Here is a 20469-nt window from a genome sequence, read left to right as displayed (position 1 = left end):
CTACTGTGTATATACAAGGCACAGGGTGAGGTCTGCAGGGGATGTCTCATATCTCTATGTCTCCTGTCTGACTACTGCGTATATACAGGGCACAGGGTGAGGTCTGCAGGGGATGTCTCATATCTCTATGTCTCTCCAGTCTGACTACTGCGTATATACAGGGCACAGGGTGAGGTCTGCAGGGGATGTCTCATATCTCTATGTCTCTCCTGTCTGACTACTGCGTATATACAGGGCACAGGGTGAGGTCTGCAGGGGATGTCTCATATCTCTATGTCTCTCCTGACTACTGCGTATATACAGGGCACAGGATGAGGTCTGCAGGGGATGTCTCATATCTCTATGTCTCTCCAGTCTGACTACTGCGTATATACAGGGCACAGGGTGAGGTCTGCAGGGGATGTCTCATATCTCTATGTCTCTCCTGTCTGACTACTGCGTATATACAGGGCACAGGATGAGGTCTGCAGGGGATGTCTCATATCTCTATGTCTCTCCTGTCTGACTACTGCGTATATACAGGGCACAGGGTGAGGTCTGCAGGGGATGTCTCATATCTCTATGTCTCTCCTGACTACTGCGTATATACAGGGCACAGGATGAGGTCTGCAGGGGATGTCTCATATCTCTATGTCTCTCCAGTCTGACAACTGTGTATATACAAGGCACAGGGTGAGGTCTGCAGGGGATGTCTCATATCTCTATGTCTCTCCTGTCTGACTACTGCGTATATACAGAGCACAGGGTGAGGTCTGCAGGGGATGTCTCATATCTCTATGTGTCTCCTGTCTGACTACTGCGTATATACAGGGCACAGGGTGAGGTCTGCAGGGGATGTCTCATATCTCTATGTCTCTCCTGTCTGACTACTGCGTATATACAGGGCACAGGGTGAGGTCTGCAGGGGATGTCTCATATCTCTATGTCTCTCCTGACTACTGCGTATATACAGGGCACAGGGTGAGGTCTGCAGGGGATGTCTCATATCTCTATGTCTCTCCAGTCTGACAACTGTGTATATACAAGGCACAGGGTGAGGTCTGCAGGGGATGTCTCATATCTCTATGTCTCTCCTGACTACTGCGTATATACAGGGCACAGGGTGAGGTCTGCAGGGGATGTCTCATATCTCTATGTCTCTCTTGTCTGACTACTGCGTATATACAGGGCACAGGGTGAGGTCTGCAGGGGATGTCTCATATCTCTATGTCTCTCCTGTCTGACTACTGCGTATATACAGGGCACAGGGTGAGGTCTGCAGGGGATGTCTCATATCTCTATGTCTCTCCTGACTACTGCGTATATACAGGGCACAGGATGAGGTCTGCAGGGGATGTCTCATATCTCTATGTCTCTCCTGTCTGACTACTGCGTATATACAGGGCACAGGGTGAGGTCTGCAGGGGATGTCTCATATCTCTATGTCTCTCCTGACTACTGCGTATATACAGGGCACAGGGTGAGGTCTGCAGGGGATGTCTCAAATCTCTATGTCTCTCCTGTCTGACTACTGCGTATATACAGGCACAGGGTGAGGTCTGCAGGGGATGTCTCATATCTCTATGTCTCTCCTGTCTGATTACTGCGTATATACAGGGCACAGGGTGAGGTCTGCAGGGGATGTCTCATATCTCTATGTCTCTCCTGTCTGACTACTGCGTATATACAGGGCACAGGGTGAGGTCTGCAGGGGATGTCTCATATCTCTATGTGTCTCCTGTCTGACTACTGCGTATATACAGGGCACAGGATGAGGTCTGCAGGGGATGTCTCATATCTCTATGTCTCTCCTGTCTGACTACTGCGTATATACAGGGTACAGGGTGAGGTCTGCAGGGGATGTCTCAAATCTCTATGTCTCTCCTGTCTGACTACTGCGTATATACAGGGCACAGGGTGAGGTCTGCAGGGGATGTCTCATATCTCTATGTCTCTCCAGTCTGACTACTGCGTATATACAGGGCACAGGGTGAGGTCTGCAGGGGATGTCTCATATATCTGTCTCTCCAGTCTGACTACTGCGTATATACAGAGCACAGGGTGAGGTCTGCAGGGGATGGCACATGTATATGGTATCACGGCACAGTACCACACACACAGAATTCTACTGGCACCTCCAGAAGCTGGATTCATAGCAATATACTACATATACGTATATATACACCACGGAAGGGAAGGGAGGTCACACCCCATATACACACACACAGGGGAAAGGGAGGTCACACCCCATATACACACACAGGGGAAAGGGAGGTCACACCCCATATACACACACAGGGAAAAGGGAATCACACCCCATATACACACACAGGGGAAAGGGAGGTCACACCCCATATACACACACAGGGGAAAGGGAGGTCACACTCCATATACACACACAGGGGAAAGGGAGGTCACACTCCATATACACACACAGGGGAAAGGGAGGTCACACCCCATATACACACACAGGGGAAAGGGAGGTCACACCTCATATACACACACAGGGGAAAGGGAGGTCACACCCCATATACACACACAGGGGAAAGGGAGGTCACACCCCATATACACACACAGGGGAAAGGGAGGTCACACCCCATATACACACACAGGGGAAAGGGAGGTCACACCCCATATACACACACAGGGGAAAGGGAGGTCACACCCCATATACACACACAGGGGAATGGGAGGTCACACCCCATATACACACACAGGGGAAAGGGAGGTCACACCCCATATACACACACAGGGGAAAGGGAGGTCACACCCCATATACACACACAGGGGAAAGGGAGGTCACACCCCATATACACACACACACACACACACACACAGGGGAAAGGGAAGTCACATCCCATATACACACACAGGGGAAAGGGAAGCCACATCCCATATACACACACAGGGGAAGGGGAGTCACACCCCATATACACACAGGGGAAAGGGAGGTCACACCCCATATACAAAACACAGGGGAAAAGGAGCTCAGACCCCATATACAAAACACAGGGGAAAAGGAGGTCACACCCCATATACAAAACACAGGGGAAAAGGAGCTCAGACCCCATATACAAAACACAGGGGAAAAGGAGGTCACACCCCATATACACACACAGGGGAAAGGGAGGTCACACCCCATATACACACACAGGGGAAAGGGAGGTCACACCCCATATACACACACACAGGGGAAAGGGAGGTCACACCCCATATACACACACAGGGGAAAGGGAGGTCACACCCCATATACACACACACAGGGGAAAGGGAGGTCACACCCCATATACACATACAGGGGAAAGGGAGGTCACACCCCATATACACATACAGGGGAAAGGGAGGTCACATCCCATATACACATACAGGGGAAAGGGAGGTCACATCCCATATACACACACAGGGGAAAGAGAGGTCACACCCCATATACACACACAGGGGAAAGAGAGGTCACACCCCATATACACACACAGGGGAAAGGGAAGTCACATCCCATATACACACAGGGGAAGGGGAGTCACACCCCATATACACACAGGGGAAAGGGGAGTCACACCCCATATACAAAACACAGGGGAAAAGGAGGTCAAACCCCATATACAAAACACAGGGGAAAAGGAGGTCACACCCCATATACACACACACAGGGGAAAGGGAGGTCACACCCCATATACACATACAGGGGAAAGGGAGGTCACATCCCATATACACACACAGGGGAAAGGGAGGTCCCACCCCATATACACACACAGGGGAAGGGGAGTCACACCCCATATACACACAGGGGAAAGGGAGGTCACACCCCATATACACACACAGGGGAAAGGGAAGTCACATCCCATATACACACACAGGGGAAGGGGAGTCACACCCCATATACACACAGGGGAAAGGGAGGTCACACCCCATATACAAAACATAGGGGAAAAGGAGGTCACACCCCATATACAAAACACAGGGGAAAAGGAGGTCACACCCCATATACAAAACACAGGGGAAAGGGAGGTCACACCCCATATACACACAGGGGAAAGGGAGGTCACACCCCATATACAAAACACAGGGGAAAAGGAGGTCACACCCCATATACACACACAGGGGAAAGGGAGGTCACACCCCATATACACACACAGGGGAAAGGGAGGTCACACCCCATATACACACACAGGGGAAAGGGAGGTCACACCCCATATACACACACACAGGGGAAAGGGAGGTCACACCCCATATACACACACACAGGGGAAAGGGAGGTCACACCCCATATACACACACACAGGGGAAAGGGAGGTCACACCCCATATACACATACAGGGGAAAGGGAGGTCACATCCCATATACACACACAGTGGAAAGGGAGGTCCCACCCCATATACACACACAGGGGAAAGGGAGGTCCCACCCCATATACACACACAGGGGAAAGGGAGGTCCCACCCCATATACACACACAGGGGAAAGGGAGGTCCCACCCCATATACACACACAGGGGAAAGGGAGGTCCCACCCCATATACACACACACAGGGGAAAGGGAGGTCACACCCCATATACACACACAGGGGAAAGGGAGGTCACACCCCATATACACACAGGGGAAGGGGAGTCACACCCCATGTACACACAGGGGGAGGGGAGTCACACCCCATATACACACACAGGGGAAAGGGAGGTCACACTCCATATACACACACACAGGGGAAAGGGAGGTCACACCCCATATACACACACAGGGGAAAGGGAGGTCACACACACACACACACACACACACACACGGGAAAGGGAGGTCACACTCCATATACACACACACACACACAGGGGAAAGGGAGGTCACACCCCATATACACACACACAGGGGAAAGGGAGGTCACACCCCATATACACACACAGGGAAAAGGGAGGTCCCACCCCATATACACACACAGGGGAAAGGGAGGTCACACCCCATATACACACACAGGGGAAAGGGAGGTCACATCCCATATACACACACAGGGGAAAGGGAGGTCACACTCCATATACAAAACACAGGGGAAAGGGAGGTCCCACCCCATATACACACACAGGGGAAAGGGAGGTCACACCCCATATACACACACACAGGGGAAAGGGAGGTCACACCCCATATACACACACACACAGGGGAAAGGGAGGTCACACTCCATATACAAAACACAGGGGAAAGGGAGGTCACACCCCATATACACACACACAGGGGAAAGGGAGGTCACACTCCATATACAAAACACAGGGGAAAGGGAGGTCACACCCCATATACACATACATACATACACACACACACACACACACACACACACACACACACACACACACACGGGAAAGGGAGGTCACACTCCATATACACACACAGGGGAAAGGGAGGTCACACCCCATATACACACACAGGGGAAAGGGAGGTCCCACCCCATATACACACACAGGGGAAAGGGAGGTCACACCCCATATACACACACAGGGGAAAGGGAGGTCACACCCCATATACACACACACAGGGGAAAGGGAGGTCACACTCCATATACAAAACACAGGGGAAAGGGAGGTCACACCCCATATACACACACAGGGGAAAGGGAGGTCCCACCCCATATACACACACAGGGGAAAGGGAGGTCCCACCCCATATACACACACAGGGGAAAGGGAGGTCACACCCCATATACACACACAGGGGAAAGGGAGGTCACACCCCATATACACACACAGGGGAAAGGGAGGTCACACCCCATATACACACACACAGGGGAAAGGGAGGTCACACTCCATATACAAAACACAGGGGAAAGGGAGGTCACACCCCATATACACACACAGGGGAAAGGGAGGTCCCACCCCATATACACACACAGGGGAAAGGGAGGTCCCACCCCATATACACACACAGGGGAAAGGGAGGTCACACCCCATATACACACACAGGGGAAAGGGAGGTCACACCCCATATACACACACACAGGGGAAAGGGAGGTCACACCCCATATACACACACACAGGGGAAAGGGAGGTCACACCCCATATACACACACACAGGGGAAAGGGAGGTCACACCCCATATACACACACAGGGGAAAGGGAGGTCACAATCCATACACACACAGGGGAAAGGGAGGTCACACCCCATATACACATACATACACACACACACACACACACACACACACACACACACACACACACACACACGAGATGGGGAGTCACACCCCATATACATGCAAACATATAGGGGAATGGGAGTCACATACACATACAGGGGAAGGGTAAACGGGTGAGACATGCGCGGGGGATGGGGGGCAGAATACATATTTGACACCGACCTTAGTCCAGGGGTGCGCCTTTATCTGGGGGAACTTGAACTCTGTGTAGTTGGGGTTCATTTCTCTGATTTGTTCCCGTGTGGGTGTGCCCAGGACCTGCAAGACACACAATCAGGTTACTCTCCCAGCCAGGTAACAATACAATAGCCGCAGCAGCAGGACACTGGAAGGAGGAGGTTACTGTAACCTCAGCAGAGTATCCAGCTGTGACGTACTCTCTGTGCCTAGCACCATCCTCAGCACAGAGGCAGCTCCAGAGCACTGAGCAGAGCGCTGCACCAAGAGCGCAGCTGCTGCATAATCTATGCCGCTCTGACAGTATACACAGCTACAGGTCACACAGTCACACCCGGACAGGCCCCGCTGCTATGTATATGTAAAAGGAATATGGGGGGTAATTCCAAGTTGATCGCAGCAGGATTTTTGATAGCAACTGGGCAAAACCATGTGCACTGCAGGGGAGGCAGATATAACATGTGCAGAAAGAGTTAGATTTGGGTGGGTTATATTGTTTCTGTGCAGGGTAAATACTGGCTGCTTTATTTTTACACTGCAAATTAGATTGCAGATTGAACACATCCCACCCAAATCTAACTCTCTCTGCACATGTTATATTTGCCTCCCCTGCAGTGCACATGGTTTTGCCCAGTTGCTATCAAAAATCCTGCTGCGATCAACTTGGAATTATTCCCCATGGGACGCCGCTCTGACAGTATACACAGCTACAGGTCATACAGTCACACCCGGACAGACCCCGCTCTGACAGTATACACAGCTACAGGTCATACAGTCACACCCGGACAGACCCCGCTCTGACAGTATACACAGCTACAGGTCATACAGTCACACCCGGACAGACCCCGCTCTGACAGTATACACAGCTACAGGTCATACAGGCACACCCGGACAGACCCCGCTCTGACAGTATACACAGCTACAGGTCATACAGTCACACCCGGACAGACCCCGCTCTGACAGTATACACAGCTACAGGTCATACAGTCACACCCGGACAGACCCCGCTCTGACAGTATACACAGCTACAGGTCATACAGTCACACCCGGACAGACCCCGCTCTGACAGTATACACAGCTACAGGTCATACAGTCACACCCGGACAGACCCCGCTCTGACAGTATACACAGCTACAGGTCATACAGTCACACCCGGACAGACCCCGCTCTGACAGTATACACAGCTACAGGTCATACAGTCACACCCGGACAGACCCCGCTCTGACAGTATACACAGCTACAGGTCATACAGTCACACCCGGACAGGAATATGGGACGCTTAGTAGCGCTTACAGCCGCACCCTCCCAGCCCTAAATCAGCACTTTTACATTTCACCCAAAGCAACAGGATTGCTAGCAGGTAGAAAGCTGCACTCCTAGCTGGATTCACAGACTGTACACCAGGCCCAATGGTCAGCGACTAGAGAACTCAGCCTGCGTCGCTGATCATCAGACTCCTACACTTACTAGGCGTGTATGTCCTCTTACTGCCGGACGCACTGTCCCTCTAATGCAGGACTCCGATCTGTCAGGTTACCGTGTGGAAGTGTAACTGCATTCCTCTGTAGCCCTGCCTGCTACCGGTGCTCCATCATTTATTGCACCACCCAGCAATACACGAAGCGGCTGAGTATGTAGATCCGGCTCTCCCAGCATCCGCCGTACACTTTACCGCACACAACCGGCATTGTAAAATAAATCAGTCCGCCAGCTCACTGTTATACACGCAGCCATGTTCCAACTAAATACACAGAGAGCACCCAAACTAGAACATCAAATTATAATACCTTTATTACAGCTGCACCGCCTGCAGCTCTGTAGGGGCGCTGTAACCCGTAGCAACAGGCATATGCATTGTGCTTTTTCATTACTTTATATATGATACTGAAGTAGTAACAGTATATACATGTATATAATACTACTGTCCGCTGCGGATTGGAGAGGCGGCTCGGGGATCAGTCAGATGCGTATACTGGGAGAAAGAGGATTTCTGTTTTATGAATACTTCGCCAATGATGGAGGCGTGCCAGCATCCAGGACCGGAGAACCAATATACCCCAGGGAGACACAATCCGAGCGTGCCAGCGTAAGGTCAGAGTGACCCACACCCAGGACACAGCTGGAGATAGGCTGGAATCCAGGGTAGGAACTGCTCTCTCAGTCACATGGAGGGCTTCTATCCCAGTCTGCAATATCCACTCCCAGGAGCAGCACTCCCCAATAATGACCTCTCCTCCTAAATCCACAAACAGCAATGTCATCAGTGACTGAGTGCCATCTCCCATGCGGACACTAGGGGGCAGCAAAGGGACTGTTCACTCAGAATACAAGGGGCTAAACTTACCATGCAGCGCTTTTCCAAGCCCACGTCGGAAATGTAGCCCCTTGTTTTATAAGAGGAGATGCTGATATATTAAATACAATGCATACGGAATCGCCTGCCGGCTGCCGGGCTTTGTGCCAGTTTGCCCGTATTTTTAAAGCAGCAATCATTTACAAGGTAAAAACAGTTTAGTGTTGCCTTGTAAATGATTGCTGCTTTAAAAATAGACTGGCACAAAGTCTGGTACCTCCAGCAAGCTGGCAGGCGATCATAATCGCTAAGAAGGGACACTGGCTGTAACAATACTCCCAAGAACAAGAATTCACTAATAATCACCAATATATGATAAAAAGAAACTATTTGTGAACATGTCAGAGTATCTGATCATTTAACAAAGACCTGTGATTGGCCGGGAGATTTCCAGTACACGCTGTAATCATACATATGTCACTCCCATCAGGACCGCTACATGACATAAGCTCCCATAGGATCTACAGAGCTAAACGCAGGCGCTTTTTTTCTTACATGTTCGGTAGGTTTGCGGAACAGCATGTTGCAGCAGGACTCAGCTGTCAGGGCACACTGGCATTTGTAGTACTACAAACTACAGCATGCACTGGCACCACTACGATGTAAGCGTACAGGTAAAGAAAACTATTGTACTTTCCCAAATCCTAGTGATGGTCTCAGCGTCTGTCAGTCATAAAAGGATCATTCATTACTCAACCCCGGGGTCCTACTCGCCTCACCCCGGGCACTCTCCTCCCCCTCCAGCCCGGGGACTCCCACTCTCCTCCCCCTCCAGCCCGGGGACTCACACTCTCCTCCCCCCCCAGCCCGGGGACTCCCACTCTCCCCCCCCCCCCCCCCAGCCCGGGGACTCCCACTCTCCTCCCCCCCCAGCCCGGGGACTCCCACTCTCCTCCCCCCCCAGCCCGGGGACTCCCACTCTCCTCCCCCCCCCCAGCCCGGGGACTCCCACTCTCCTTCCCCCAGCCCGGGGACTCCCACTCTCCCTCCCCCCCCCCCCAGCCCGGGGACTCACATTCTCCTCCCTCCAGCCCAGGGACTCCCACTCTCCTCCACCCCCCGCAGCCCGGGGACTCACATTCTCCTCCCTCCAGCCCAGGGACTCCCACTCTCCTCCCCCCAGCCCGGGGACTCCCACTCTCCTTCCCCCAGCCTGGGGACTCCCACTCTCCTTCCCCCAGCCTGGGGACTCCCACTCTCCTTCCCCCAGCCTGGGGACTCCCACTCTCCTCCCCCCAGCCCGGGGACTCCTACCCTCCTCACACCTATACCCTATAGCTATATTCAGGGGACTGTGGGGGTAATTCCAAGTTGATCGCAGCAGGAAATTTTTTAGCAGTTGGGCAGAACCATGTGCACTGCAGGGGAGGCAGATATAACATGTGCAGAAAGAGTTAGATTTGGGTGGGTTATTTTATTTCTGTGCAGGATAAATACTGGCTGCTTTATTTTTACACTGCAAATTAGATTGCAGATTGAACACACCCCACCCAAATCTAACTCTCTCTGCACATGTTATATCTGCCTCCCCTGCAGTGCACATGGTTTTGCCCAACTGCTAAAAAAATTCCTGCTGCGATCAACTTGGAATTACCCCCTGTGTGCAGAGTTACACCTATACCCTATAGCTATATTCAGGGGACTGTGTGCAGAGTTACACCTATACCCTATAGCTATATTCAGAGGACTGTGTGCAGAGTTACACCTATACCCTATAGCTATATTCAGGACTCTCTGCAGAGTTACACCTATACCCTATAGCTATATTCAGGACTCTCTGCAGAGTTACACCTATACCCTATAAGTACAGGTTGAGTATCCCATGTGTGAAAATCAGATATCCAAAATCCAAACATTTATGAGCGTCTTCTGCGCATCGTATAGTGTGTACCCAGCCTGGGAAACAGGGTTGCATCTAATTTCACATCCACTCATTAATCTCTGTGGCTCCTGCGTGGTAGGTGACTGCCGCAGAGAAGACTTCATACCACAGAACTTACACGGACCCACAGTCAGGCTGGTGTTACATGTATGACCACAACACCGCGTGTAACTCTGCAGAATAAATAAGATGACTGATTGTACAGCACCGTGTATGCATGACGGACTCACCTTAATGATCTCTACAAGCTGGTCTACGCCGCTGTCGCCGGGAAATATGGGCTGGCCCAGGAGGAGCTCCGCCAACACGCAGCCCGCTGACCACACATCTGATGGAACAAAGGGGGAATGTCTGTAAATCGGTAATACAGAGGCCCAGCAACTAGACAGACGGCATGCAGTAAGCGCTGACGCAAGTGACCATTAGCGACATGGCAGGTGTCACAGTGCTCCCAGGCAGCGCTCATTAGGCGGGGGGGAGGGGAGGGGGGGGGGAGTAGAGCTGGAAAGCCATCTCGGTGATAAGAGACAGATGTCTGGTCACAAAGTGCAACGCCATTAGCACACTCACCCAGCCGCACACTACTGCTGACCGGAGCAGTAATCACTCTCTGCCAGGACGGGGGCCGCAGCGCCAGGCTCCTATTACCAATGCCGCCCCCTCTACTCACACAGGGCACAGCCACGCCCCAGCTCATACAGCCTGTGACACTGCGTAACGGAGACTGTTCCCTAATTCCAGTATCTCTCGCTGTCCCTATATAACACTGTTATCCATCAAACGGCATCACCATGGTATATACAAGGTGGCACTGCCCCCTCACATCCCTGGGTTCTATTCCAGCCATTTGTGTGGAGTTTTTATGTTCTCCCCATGGTGCGTAATAAGCTGGAGCATTATGCATGGGGTGCTAGAATGAGCTGGTGCGTAATAAGCTGGAGAATTATGCATGGGGTGCTAGAACGAGCTGGTGCGTAATAAACTGGAGCATTATGCACGGGGTGCTAGAACGAGCTGGTGCGTAATAAACTGGAGCATTATGCACGGGGTGCTAGAACGAGCTGGTGCGTAATAAGCTGGAGCATTATGCACGGGGTGCTAGAACGAGCTGGTGCGTAATAAGCTGGAGCATTATGCACGGGGTGCTAGAACGAGCTGGTGCGTAATAAGCTGGAGCATTATGCACGGGGTGCTAGAACGAGCTGGTGCATAATAAGCTGGAGCATTATGCACGGGGTTCTAGAACAAGCTGGTGCATAATAAGCTGGAGCATTATGCATGGGGTGCTAGAACGAGCTGGTGCGTAATAAGCTGGAGCATTATGCACGGGGTGCTAGAACGAGCTGGTGCGTAATAAGCTAGAGCATTATGCACGGGGTGCTAGAACGAGCTGGTGCGTAATAAGCTGGAGCATTATGCATGGGGTGCTAGAACGAGCTGGAGCATTATGCATGGGGTTCTAGAAGGAGCTGGTGCGTAATTAGCTGGAGCATTATGCATGGGGCGCTAGAACGAGCTGGTGCGTAATTAGCTGGAGCATTATGCATGGGGCACTAGAACGAGCTGGTGCGTAATTAGCTGGAGCATTATGCATGGGGCACTAGAACGAGCTGGTGCGTAATTAGCTGGAGCATTATGCATGGGGCACTAGAACGAGCTGGTGCGTAATAAGCTGGAGCATTATGCATGGGGTGCTAGAACGAGCTGGAGCATTATGCATGGGGTGCTAGAAGGAGCTGGTGCGTAATTAGCTGGAGCATTATGCATGGGGCGCTAGAACAAGCTGGTGCGTAATTAGCTGGAGCATTATGCATGGGACGCTAGAACAAGCTGGTGCGTAATTAGCTGGAGCATTATGCACGGGGTGCTAGAACGAGCTGGTGCGTAATAAGCTAGAGCATTATGCACGGGGTGCTAGAACGAGCTGGTGCGTAATAAGCTGGAGCATTATGCACGGGGTGCTAGAACAAGCTGGTGCGTAATAAGCTGGAGCATTATGCACGGGGTGCTAGAACAAGCTGGTGCATAATAAGCTGGAGCATTATGCATGGGGTGCTAGAACAAGCTGGTGCATAATAAGCTGGAGCATTATGCATGGGGTGCTAGAACGAGCTGGTGCGTAATAAGCTGGAGCATTATGCATGGGGTGCTAGAACGAGCTGGTGCGTAATAAGCTGGAGCATTATGCACGGGGTGCTAGAACGAGCTGGTGCGTAATAAGCTAGAGCATTATGCACGGGGTGCTAGAACGAGCTGGTGCGTAATAAGCTAGAGCATTATGCACGGGGTGCTAGAACGAGCTGGTGCGTAATAAGCTGGAGCATTATGCATGGGGTGCTAGAACGAGCTGGAGCATTATGCATGGGGCGCTAGAACAAGCTGGTGCGTAATTAGCTGGAGCATTATGCATGGGGCACTAGAACGAGCTGGAGCATTATGCATGGGGTGCTAGAAGGAGCTGGTGCGTAATTAGCTGGAGCATTATGCATGGGGCGCTAGAACAAGCTGGTGCGTAATTAGCTGGAGCATTATGCATGGGACGCTAGAACGAGCTGGTGCGTAATTAGCTGGAGCATTATGCACGGGGTGCTAGAACGAGCTGGTGCGTAATAAGCTGGAGCATTATGCACGGGGTGCTAGAACGAGCTGGTGCGTAATAAGCTGGAGCATTATGCACGGGGTGCTAGAACAAGCTGGTGCATAATAAGCTGGAGCATTATGCACGGGGTGCTAGAACGAGCTGGTGCGTAATAAGCTGGAGCATTATGCACGGGGTGCTAGAACGAGCTGGTGCGTAATAAGCTAGAGCATTATGCACGGGGTGCTAGAACGAGCTGGTGCGTAATAAGCTGGAGCATTATGCACGGGGTGCTAGAACAAGCTGGTGCATAATAAGCTGGAGCATTATGCACGGGGTGCTAGAACAAGCTGGTGCGTAATAAGCTGGAGCATTATGCACGGGGTGCTAGAACGAGCTGGTGCGTAATAAGCTGGAGCATTATGCACGGGGTGCTAGAACGAGCTGGTGCGTAATAAGCTAGAGCATTATGCACGGGGTGCTAGAACGAGCTGGTGCGTAATAAGCTAGAGCATTATGCACGGGGTGCTAGAACGAGCTGGTGCGTAATAAGCTAGAGCATTATGCATGGGGTGCTAGAACGAGCTGGAGCATTATGCATGGGGTGCTAGAAGGAGCTGGTGCGTAATTAGCTGGAGCATTATGCATGGGGCGCTAGAACGAGCTGGTGCGTAATTAGCTGGAGCATTATGCATGGGGCACTAGAACGAGCTGGTGCGTAATAAGCTGGAGCATTATACATGGGGTGCTAGAACGAGCTGGAGCATTATGCATGGGGTGCTAGAAGGAGCTGGTGCGTAATTAGCTGGAGCATTATGCATGGGGCTCTAGAACGAGCTGGTGCGTAATTAGCTGGAGCATTATGCATGGGACGCTAGAACGAGCTGGTGCGTAATTAGCTGGAGCATTATGCACGGGGTGCTAGAACGAGCTGGTGCGTAATAAGCTGGAGCATTATGCACGGGGTGCTAGAACGAGCTGGTGCGTAATAAGCTAGAGCATTATGCACGGGGTGCTAGAACGAGCTGGTGCGTAATAAGCTAGAGCATTATGCACGGGGTGCTAGAACGAGCTGGTGCGTAATAAGCTGGAGCATTATGCATGGGGTGCTAGAACGAGCTGGAGCATTATGCATGGGGTGCTAGAAGGAGCTGGTGCGTAATTAGCTGGAGCATTATGCATGGGGCACTAGAACGAGCTGGTGCGTAATTAGCTAGAGCATTATGCATGGGGCGCTAGAACGAGCTGGTGCGTAATTAGCTGGAGCATTATGCACGGGACGCTAGAACGAGCTGGTGCGTAATTAGCTGGAGCATTATGCACGGGGTGCTAGAACGAGCTGGTGCGTAATAAGCTGGATCATTATGCACGGGGTGCTAGAACGAGCTGGTGCGTAATAAGCTAGAGCATTATGCACGGGGTCCTAGAACGAGCTGGTGCGTAATAAGCTAGAGCATTATGCACGGGGTGCTAGAACGAGCTGGTGCGTAATAAGCTGGAGCATTATGCATGGGGCGCTAGAAGGAGCTGGTGCGTAATTAGCTGGAGCATTATGCATGGGGCGCTAGAACGAGCTGGTGCGTAATTAGCTGGAGCATTATGCATGGGGCGCTAGAACGAGCTGGTGCGTAATTAGCTGGAGCATTATGCATGGGGCACTAGAACGAGCTGGTGCGTAATTAGCTGGAGCATTATGCATGGGGCACTAGAACGAGCTGGTGCGTAATAAGCTGGAGCATTATGCATGGGGTGCTAGAACGAGCTGGAGCATTATGCATGGGGCGCTAGAACAAGCTGGTGCGTAATTAGCTGGAGCATTATGCATGGGGTGCTAGAACAAGCTGGTGCGTAATTAGCTGGAGCATTATGCATGGGGCGCTAGAACAAGCTGGTGCGTAATTAGCTGGAGCATTATGCATGGGGCGCTAGAACAAGCTGGTGCGTAATTAGCTGGAGCATTATGCATGGGGCGCTAGAACAAGCTGGTGCGTAATTAGCTGGAGCATTATGCATGGGACGCTAGAACGAGCTGGTGCGTAATTAGCTGGAGCATTATGCACGGGGTGCTAGAAGGAGCTGGTGCGTAATAAGCTGGAGCATTATGCATGGGGTGCTAGAACGAGCTGGAGCATTATGCATGGGGCGCTAGAACAAGCTGGTGCGTAATTAGCTGGAGCATTATGCATGGGGCGCTAGAACAAGCTGGTGCGTAATTAGCTGGAGCATTATGCATGGGACGCTAGAACGAGCTGGTGCGTAATTAGCTGGAGCATTATGCACGGGGTGCTAGAATGAGCTGGTGCGTAATAAGCTGGAGCATTATGCATGGGGTGCTAGAACGAGCTGGAGCATTATGCATGGGGCGCTAGAACAAGCTGGTGCGTAATTAGCTGGAGCATTATGCATGGGGCGCTAGAACAAGCTGGTGCGTAATTAGCTGGAGCATTATGCATGGGGCGCTAGAACAAGCTGGTGCGTAATTAGCTGGAGCATTATGCATGGGGCGCTAGAACAAGCTGGTGCGTAATTAGCTGGAGCATTATGCATGGGACGCTAGAACGAGCTGGTGCGTAATTAGCTGGAGCATTATGCATGGGACGCTAGAACGAGCTGGTGCGTAATTAGCTGGAGCATTATGCACGTGGTGCTAGAAGGAGCTGGGGGAGGGGGCACACCACTGACTGGCCTGGTCACCCTTTTACATACAACTCTGTACAGCAGCTGCAAACCTTTATGGTGATAAAAGTACAGTTATATCCAGAAATGACGGCATATCAATGTGTCGTACCCATATGTAGGCTCTTCTTGGTGCGCTCACACAGTGCTAGCTGGCTGCCCTGGCATGCACAGAGATCAGATACCCTAGAGCAGACTGACTGGCAATCTGATAACTCCCCCACAATCACACAGCACCCATCAGTGACGAGCAACACTTACCTATGCTGGAAGTGTAATCAGTGGCCCCAAAGATCAACTCTGGAGCCCGATAGTACCGAGAGCAGATGTAAGAGACATTGGGTTCCCCGCGGACCAGCTGCTTCGCACTGTAAGACAAGAAGGAGACAATGATTATATAGATCCCGGTAACCCTGAGAGTGACCGTACGGGACAAGTCACGGCTATCTGATGGGGCCTTCCCACAGGAATCCCTGTCCTCGCACCATCACATCCGCTCTCAGTGCCCCAAGGGTGGTCATCTGACCTCGTCTTATCCACCAGCGCTAAGAGGCAGTAATAATACAATAGGGCTTATTACAGTACTATCACCACCACAGCAATCCCTGTTACACCCAGCGGTTATCTCATAACCACTTACATTAGATTCAGGTGTCATATAAATATCAGACACTCGCCCTCATATAAATATCAGACACTCGCCCTCATATAAATATCAGACACTCGCCCTCATATAAATATCAGACACTCGCCCTCATATAAATATCAGACACTCGCCCTCATATAAATATCAGACACTCGCCCTCATATAAATATCAGACACTCGCCCTCATATAAATATCAGACACTCGCCCTCATATAAATATCAGACACTCGCCCACACTCGCCCTCATATAAATATCAGACACTCGCCCTCATATAAATATCAGACACTCGCCATCATATAAATATCAGACACTCGCCATCATATAAATATCAGACACTCGCCCTCATATAAATATCAGACACTCGCCCACTCGCCCTCATATAAATATCAGACACTCGCCCTCATATAAATATCAGACACTCGCCCTCATATAAATATCAGACACTCGCCCTCATATAAATATCAGACACTCGCCCTCATATAAATATCAGACACTCGCCGTCATATAAAAGCTGAAGGCTGATTGGTCACCTGCTATATGCTGAATGATAACTGCAGGTCCCTACAGGTTATGCACCTAAAGGTAATATTAGTAAAAGCCCTATTGTATTATTACTGCCAATAATATTAATTACCGGAGGAAAAGAAAAAGAAACTCTGTGATAATTGTCCAGTGCTATCACCAAGTCAAACACAACATCATATCCACCAGCTTACAAAGAAATGGTTATTGCGCCTTCACAAATGCGGTCTTCTAGGTAACAGGTACTTGGTTCCTGTGTCTGTACCTGGCCACGCTATACACTGCTACTTGTCCCACGTCAGACGCCACCTAATCACTAGATGTGTTTCACAAGTAATCCCGGGGAACGGAAACCCTCTCTAACCCGTCCACAGAGCGTCTCTATAAGACAGGGCGCTGCACATGATTAGACAGAGGCAATTACTGTATTGGCTGTAGATCACCTGATTGAAAGTTTCACCATGTAGTGTGGAGCAGCCAATTTCATCAAGCACGGTCCAAAGAGCACCCTGCAGAGCGGGACAGTCTGGCTGCAGAGCATAATCCACTCATCACAGCGGGCTCTGCATATCTCCAAGATCAGCGATACAGGGAGAACAGACCACTGCGGTGGTGGTTCTGTAATGCTATGGTTTCAGAGCCCGAGACGGTATGTGCCAAGACAGATCAGGCATCAGGTAAGGGACTCATGCACTGCACTTACCTGCCAAAGTCACAGAGCTTTAGCACGGCTGTGTCCGGGTCCAGCAGCAGGTTCTGTGGTTTGATATCCCGGTGGCAGATCCCAAAGGAATGGATATAGGCTAAACTGCGGAACAGCTGGTACATGTACAACTGGAGAGAGTAGAGAGAGAGAGAACGTCAGTGACCCCGGAATCCTGCAGGGTGGTCTTACCGCAGCTAGATCTGAGACATCGTCTCGCTGTAAGCGTTATATCCGGACTCTCCGTATAGCAGTGACAATCTACTGCCTTATAGAGACGTACGGTGCTACCGTCCTATCCCAGCACACCAGAACATGCCTGAGAGCTCACACACTGCTGTGGATGTCTCATTGTAATCACTGGTATTATGGGGCTGACTGGTCTGCCTCTCCATATAGTAATACAACAGAGGACATACATAAAAAAAGGGGCACTAAAATCACCTTCAGGCCCTTTCCCGTAAGACGAATAATGAAAGCAAGGAAACTGCGTCACGAAGTGTGCAATGCACGGCGGATATAGGGAAGATCCGGGTGCGGATCATACTGTGCAATGCATGGTGGAGAGAGGGAAGACCTGGGAGCGGATCATACTGTGCAATGCACGGCGGATATAGGGAAGATCCGGGTGCGGATCATACTGTGCAATGCATGGTGGAGAGAGGGAAGACCTGGGAGCGGATCATACTGTGCAATGCACGGCAGATATAGGGAAGACCCGGGAGCGGATCATACTGTGCAATGCATGGTGGAGAGAGGGAAGACCTGGGAGCGGATCACTCTGTGCAATGCATGGTGGAGAGAGGGAAGACCTGGGAGCGGATCATACTGTGCAATGCACGGCGGATATAGGGAAGATCCGGGTGCGGATCATACTGTGCAATGCATGGTGGAGAGAGGGAAGACCTGGGAGCGGATCATACTGTGCAATGCATGGTGGAGAGAGGGAAGACCTGGGAGCGGATTATACTGTGCAATGCACGGCGGATATAGGGAAGACCCGGGTGCGGATCATACTGTGCAGTGCACGGTGGAGAGAGGGAAGACCTGGGAGCGGATCATACTGTGCAATGTACGGCGGATATAGGGAAGACCCGGGAGCGGATCATACTGTGCAATGCACGGCGGATATAGGGAAGACCCGGGAGCGGATCATACTGTGCAATGCACGGCGGATATAGGGAAGACCCGGGAGCGGATCATACTGTGCAATGCACGGCGGATATAGGGAAGACCCGGGAGCGGATCATACTGTGCAATGCACGGCGGATATAGGGAAGACCCGGGAGCGGATCATACTGTGCAATGCACGGCGGATATAGGGAAGACCCGGGAGCGGATCATACTGTGCAATGCACGGCGGATATAGGGAAGACCCGGGAGCGGATCATACTGTGCAATGCACGGCGGATATAGGGAAGACCCGGGAGCGGATCATACTGTGCAATGCATGGTGGAGAGGGGGAAGACCTGGGAGCGGATCATACTGTGCAATGCGCGATGGAGAGTGGGAAGACCCGGGAGCGGATCATACTGTGCAATGCGCGATGGAGAGTGGGAAGACCCGGGAGCGGATCATACTGTGCAATGCGCGATGGAGAGTGGGAAGACCCGGGAGCGGATCATACTGTGCAATGCGCGATGGAGAGTGGGAAGACCCGGGAGCGGATCATACTGTGCAATGCGCGATGGAGAGTGGGAAGACCCGGGAGCGGATCATACTGTGCAATGCGCGATGGAGAGTGGGAAGACCCGGGAGCGGATCATACTGTGCAATGCGCGATGGAGAGTGGGAAGACCCTGGAGCGGATCATACTGTGCAATGCATGGTGGAGAGAGGGAAGACCTGGGAGCGGATCATACTGTGCAATGCATGGTGGAGAGAGGGAAGACCTGGGAGCGGATCATACTGTGCAATGCATGGTGGAGAGAGGGAAGACCTGGGAGCGGATCATACTGTGCAATGCATGGTGGAGAGGGGGAAGACCTGGGAGCGGATCATACTGTGCAATGCATGGTGGAGAGGGGGAAGACCTGGGAGCGGATCATACTGTGCAATGCATGGTGGAGAGAGGGAAGACCTGGGAGCGGATCATACTGTGCAATGCACGGCGGATATAGGGAAGACCCGGGTGCGGATCATACTGTGCAATGCATGGCGGATATAGGGAAGATCCGGGTGCGGATCATACTGTGCAATGCATGGTGGAGAGAGGGAAGACCTGGGAGCGGATCATACTGTGCAATGCACGGCGGATATAGGGTGAAGGCCCGGATCATACTGTGCAATGCATGGTGGAGAGAGGGAAGATCCGGGAGCGGATCATACTGTGCAATGCATGGTGGAGAGAGGGAAGACCTGGGAGCGGATCATACTGTGCAATGCATGGTGGATAGAGGGAAGACCTGGGAGCGGATCATACTGTGCAATGCACGGCGGATATAGGGAACATCCGGGTGCGGATCATACTGTGCAATGCATGGTGGAGAGGGGGAAGACCTGGGAGCGGATCATACTGTGCAATGCATGGTGGAGAGGGGGAAGACCTGGGAGCGGATCATACTGTGCAATGCATGGTGGAGAGAGGGAAGACCTGGGAGCGGATCATACTGTGCAATGCATGGTGGAGAGAGCGAAGACCCGGGTGCGGATCATACTGTGCAATGCATGGTGGAGAGAGCGAAGACCCGGGAGCGGATCATACTGTGCAATGCGCGATGGAGAGTGGGAAGACCTGGGAGCGGATCATACTGTGCAATGCATGGTGGAGAGAGGGAAGACC

The 20469-nt window shown here is 51.7% G+C and overlaps 1 protein-coding gene across 2 annotated transcripts in view; it reads right to left on the bottom strand.

The window, feature by feature from the left end:
* The window catches only part of GSK3B (glycogen synthase kinase 3 beta), a 166097-nt gene that overhangs the window by 5162 nt on the left and 140466 nt on the right, over nt 1–20469 (bottom strand). For both annotated transcript variants that reach the window (XM_063956858.1, XM_063956859.1), the window contains exons 5-8: nt 17687–17817; nt 16076–16182; nt 10791–10888; nt 6311–6406 (exon numbers count right to left, since the gene is read on the bottom strand). In XM_063956858.1, the coding sequence (XP_063812928.1) occupies nt 6311–6406; nt 10791–10888; nt 16076–16182; nt 17687–17817 (432 nt within the window). The remainder of the gene's footprint in view (nt 1–6310; nt 6407–10790; nt 10889–16075; nt 16183–17686; nt 17818–20469) is intronic.

The sequence above is a fragment of the Pseudophryne corroboree genome, chromosome 2 (assembly GCF_028390025.1).
Source record: "Pseudophryne corroboree isolate aPseCor3 chromosome 2, aPseCor3.hap2, whole genome shotgun sequence".
Taxonomy (NCBI): domain Eukaryota; kingdom Metazoa; phylum Chordata; class Amphibia; order Anura; family Myobatrachidae; genus Pseudophryne; species Pseudophryne corroboree.
Note: the sequence above shows the minus strand (reverse complement) of the source record. Positions and strands in the feature narration are given on the sequence as shown.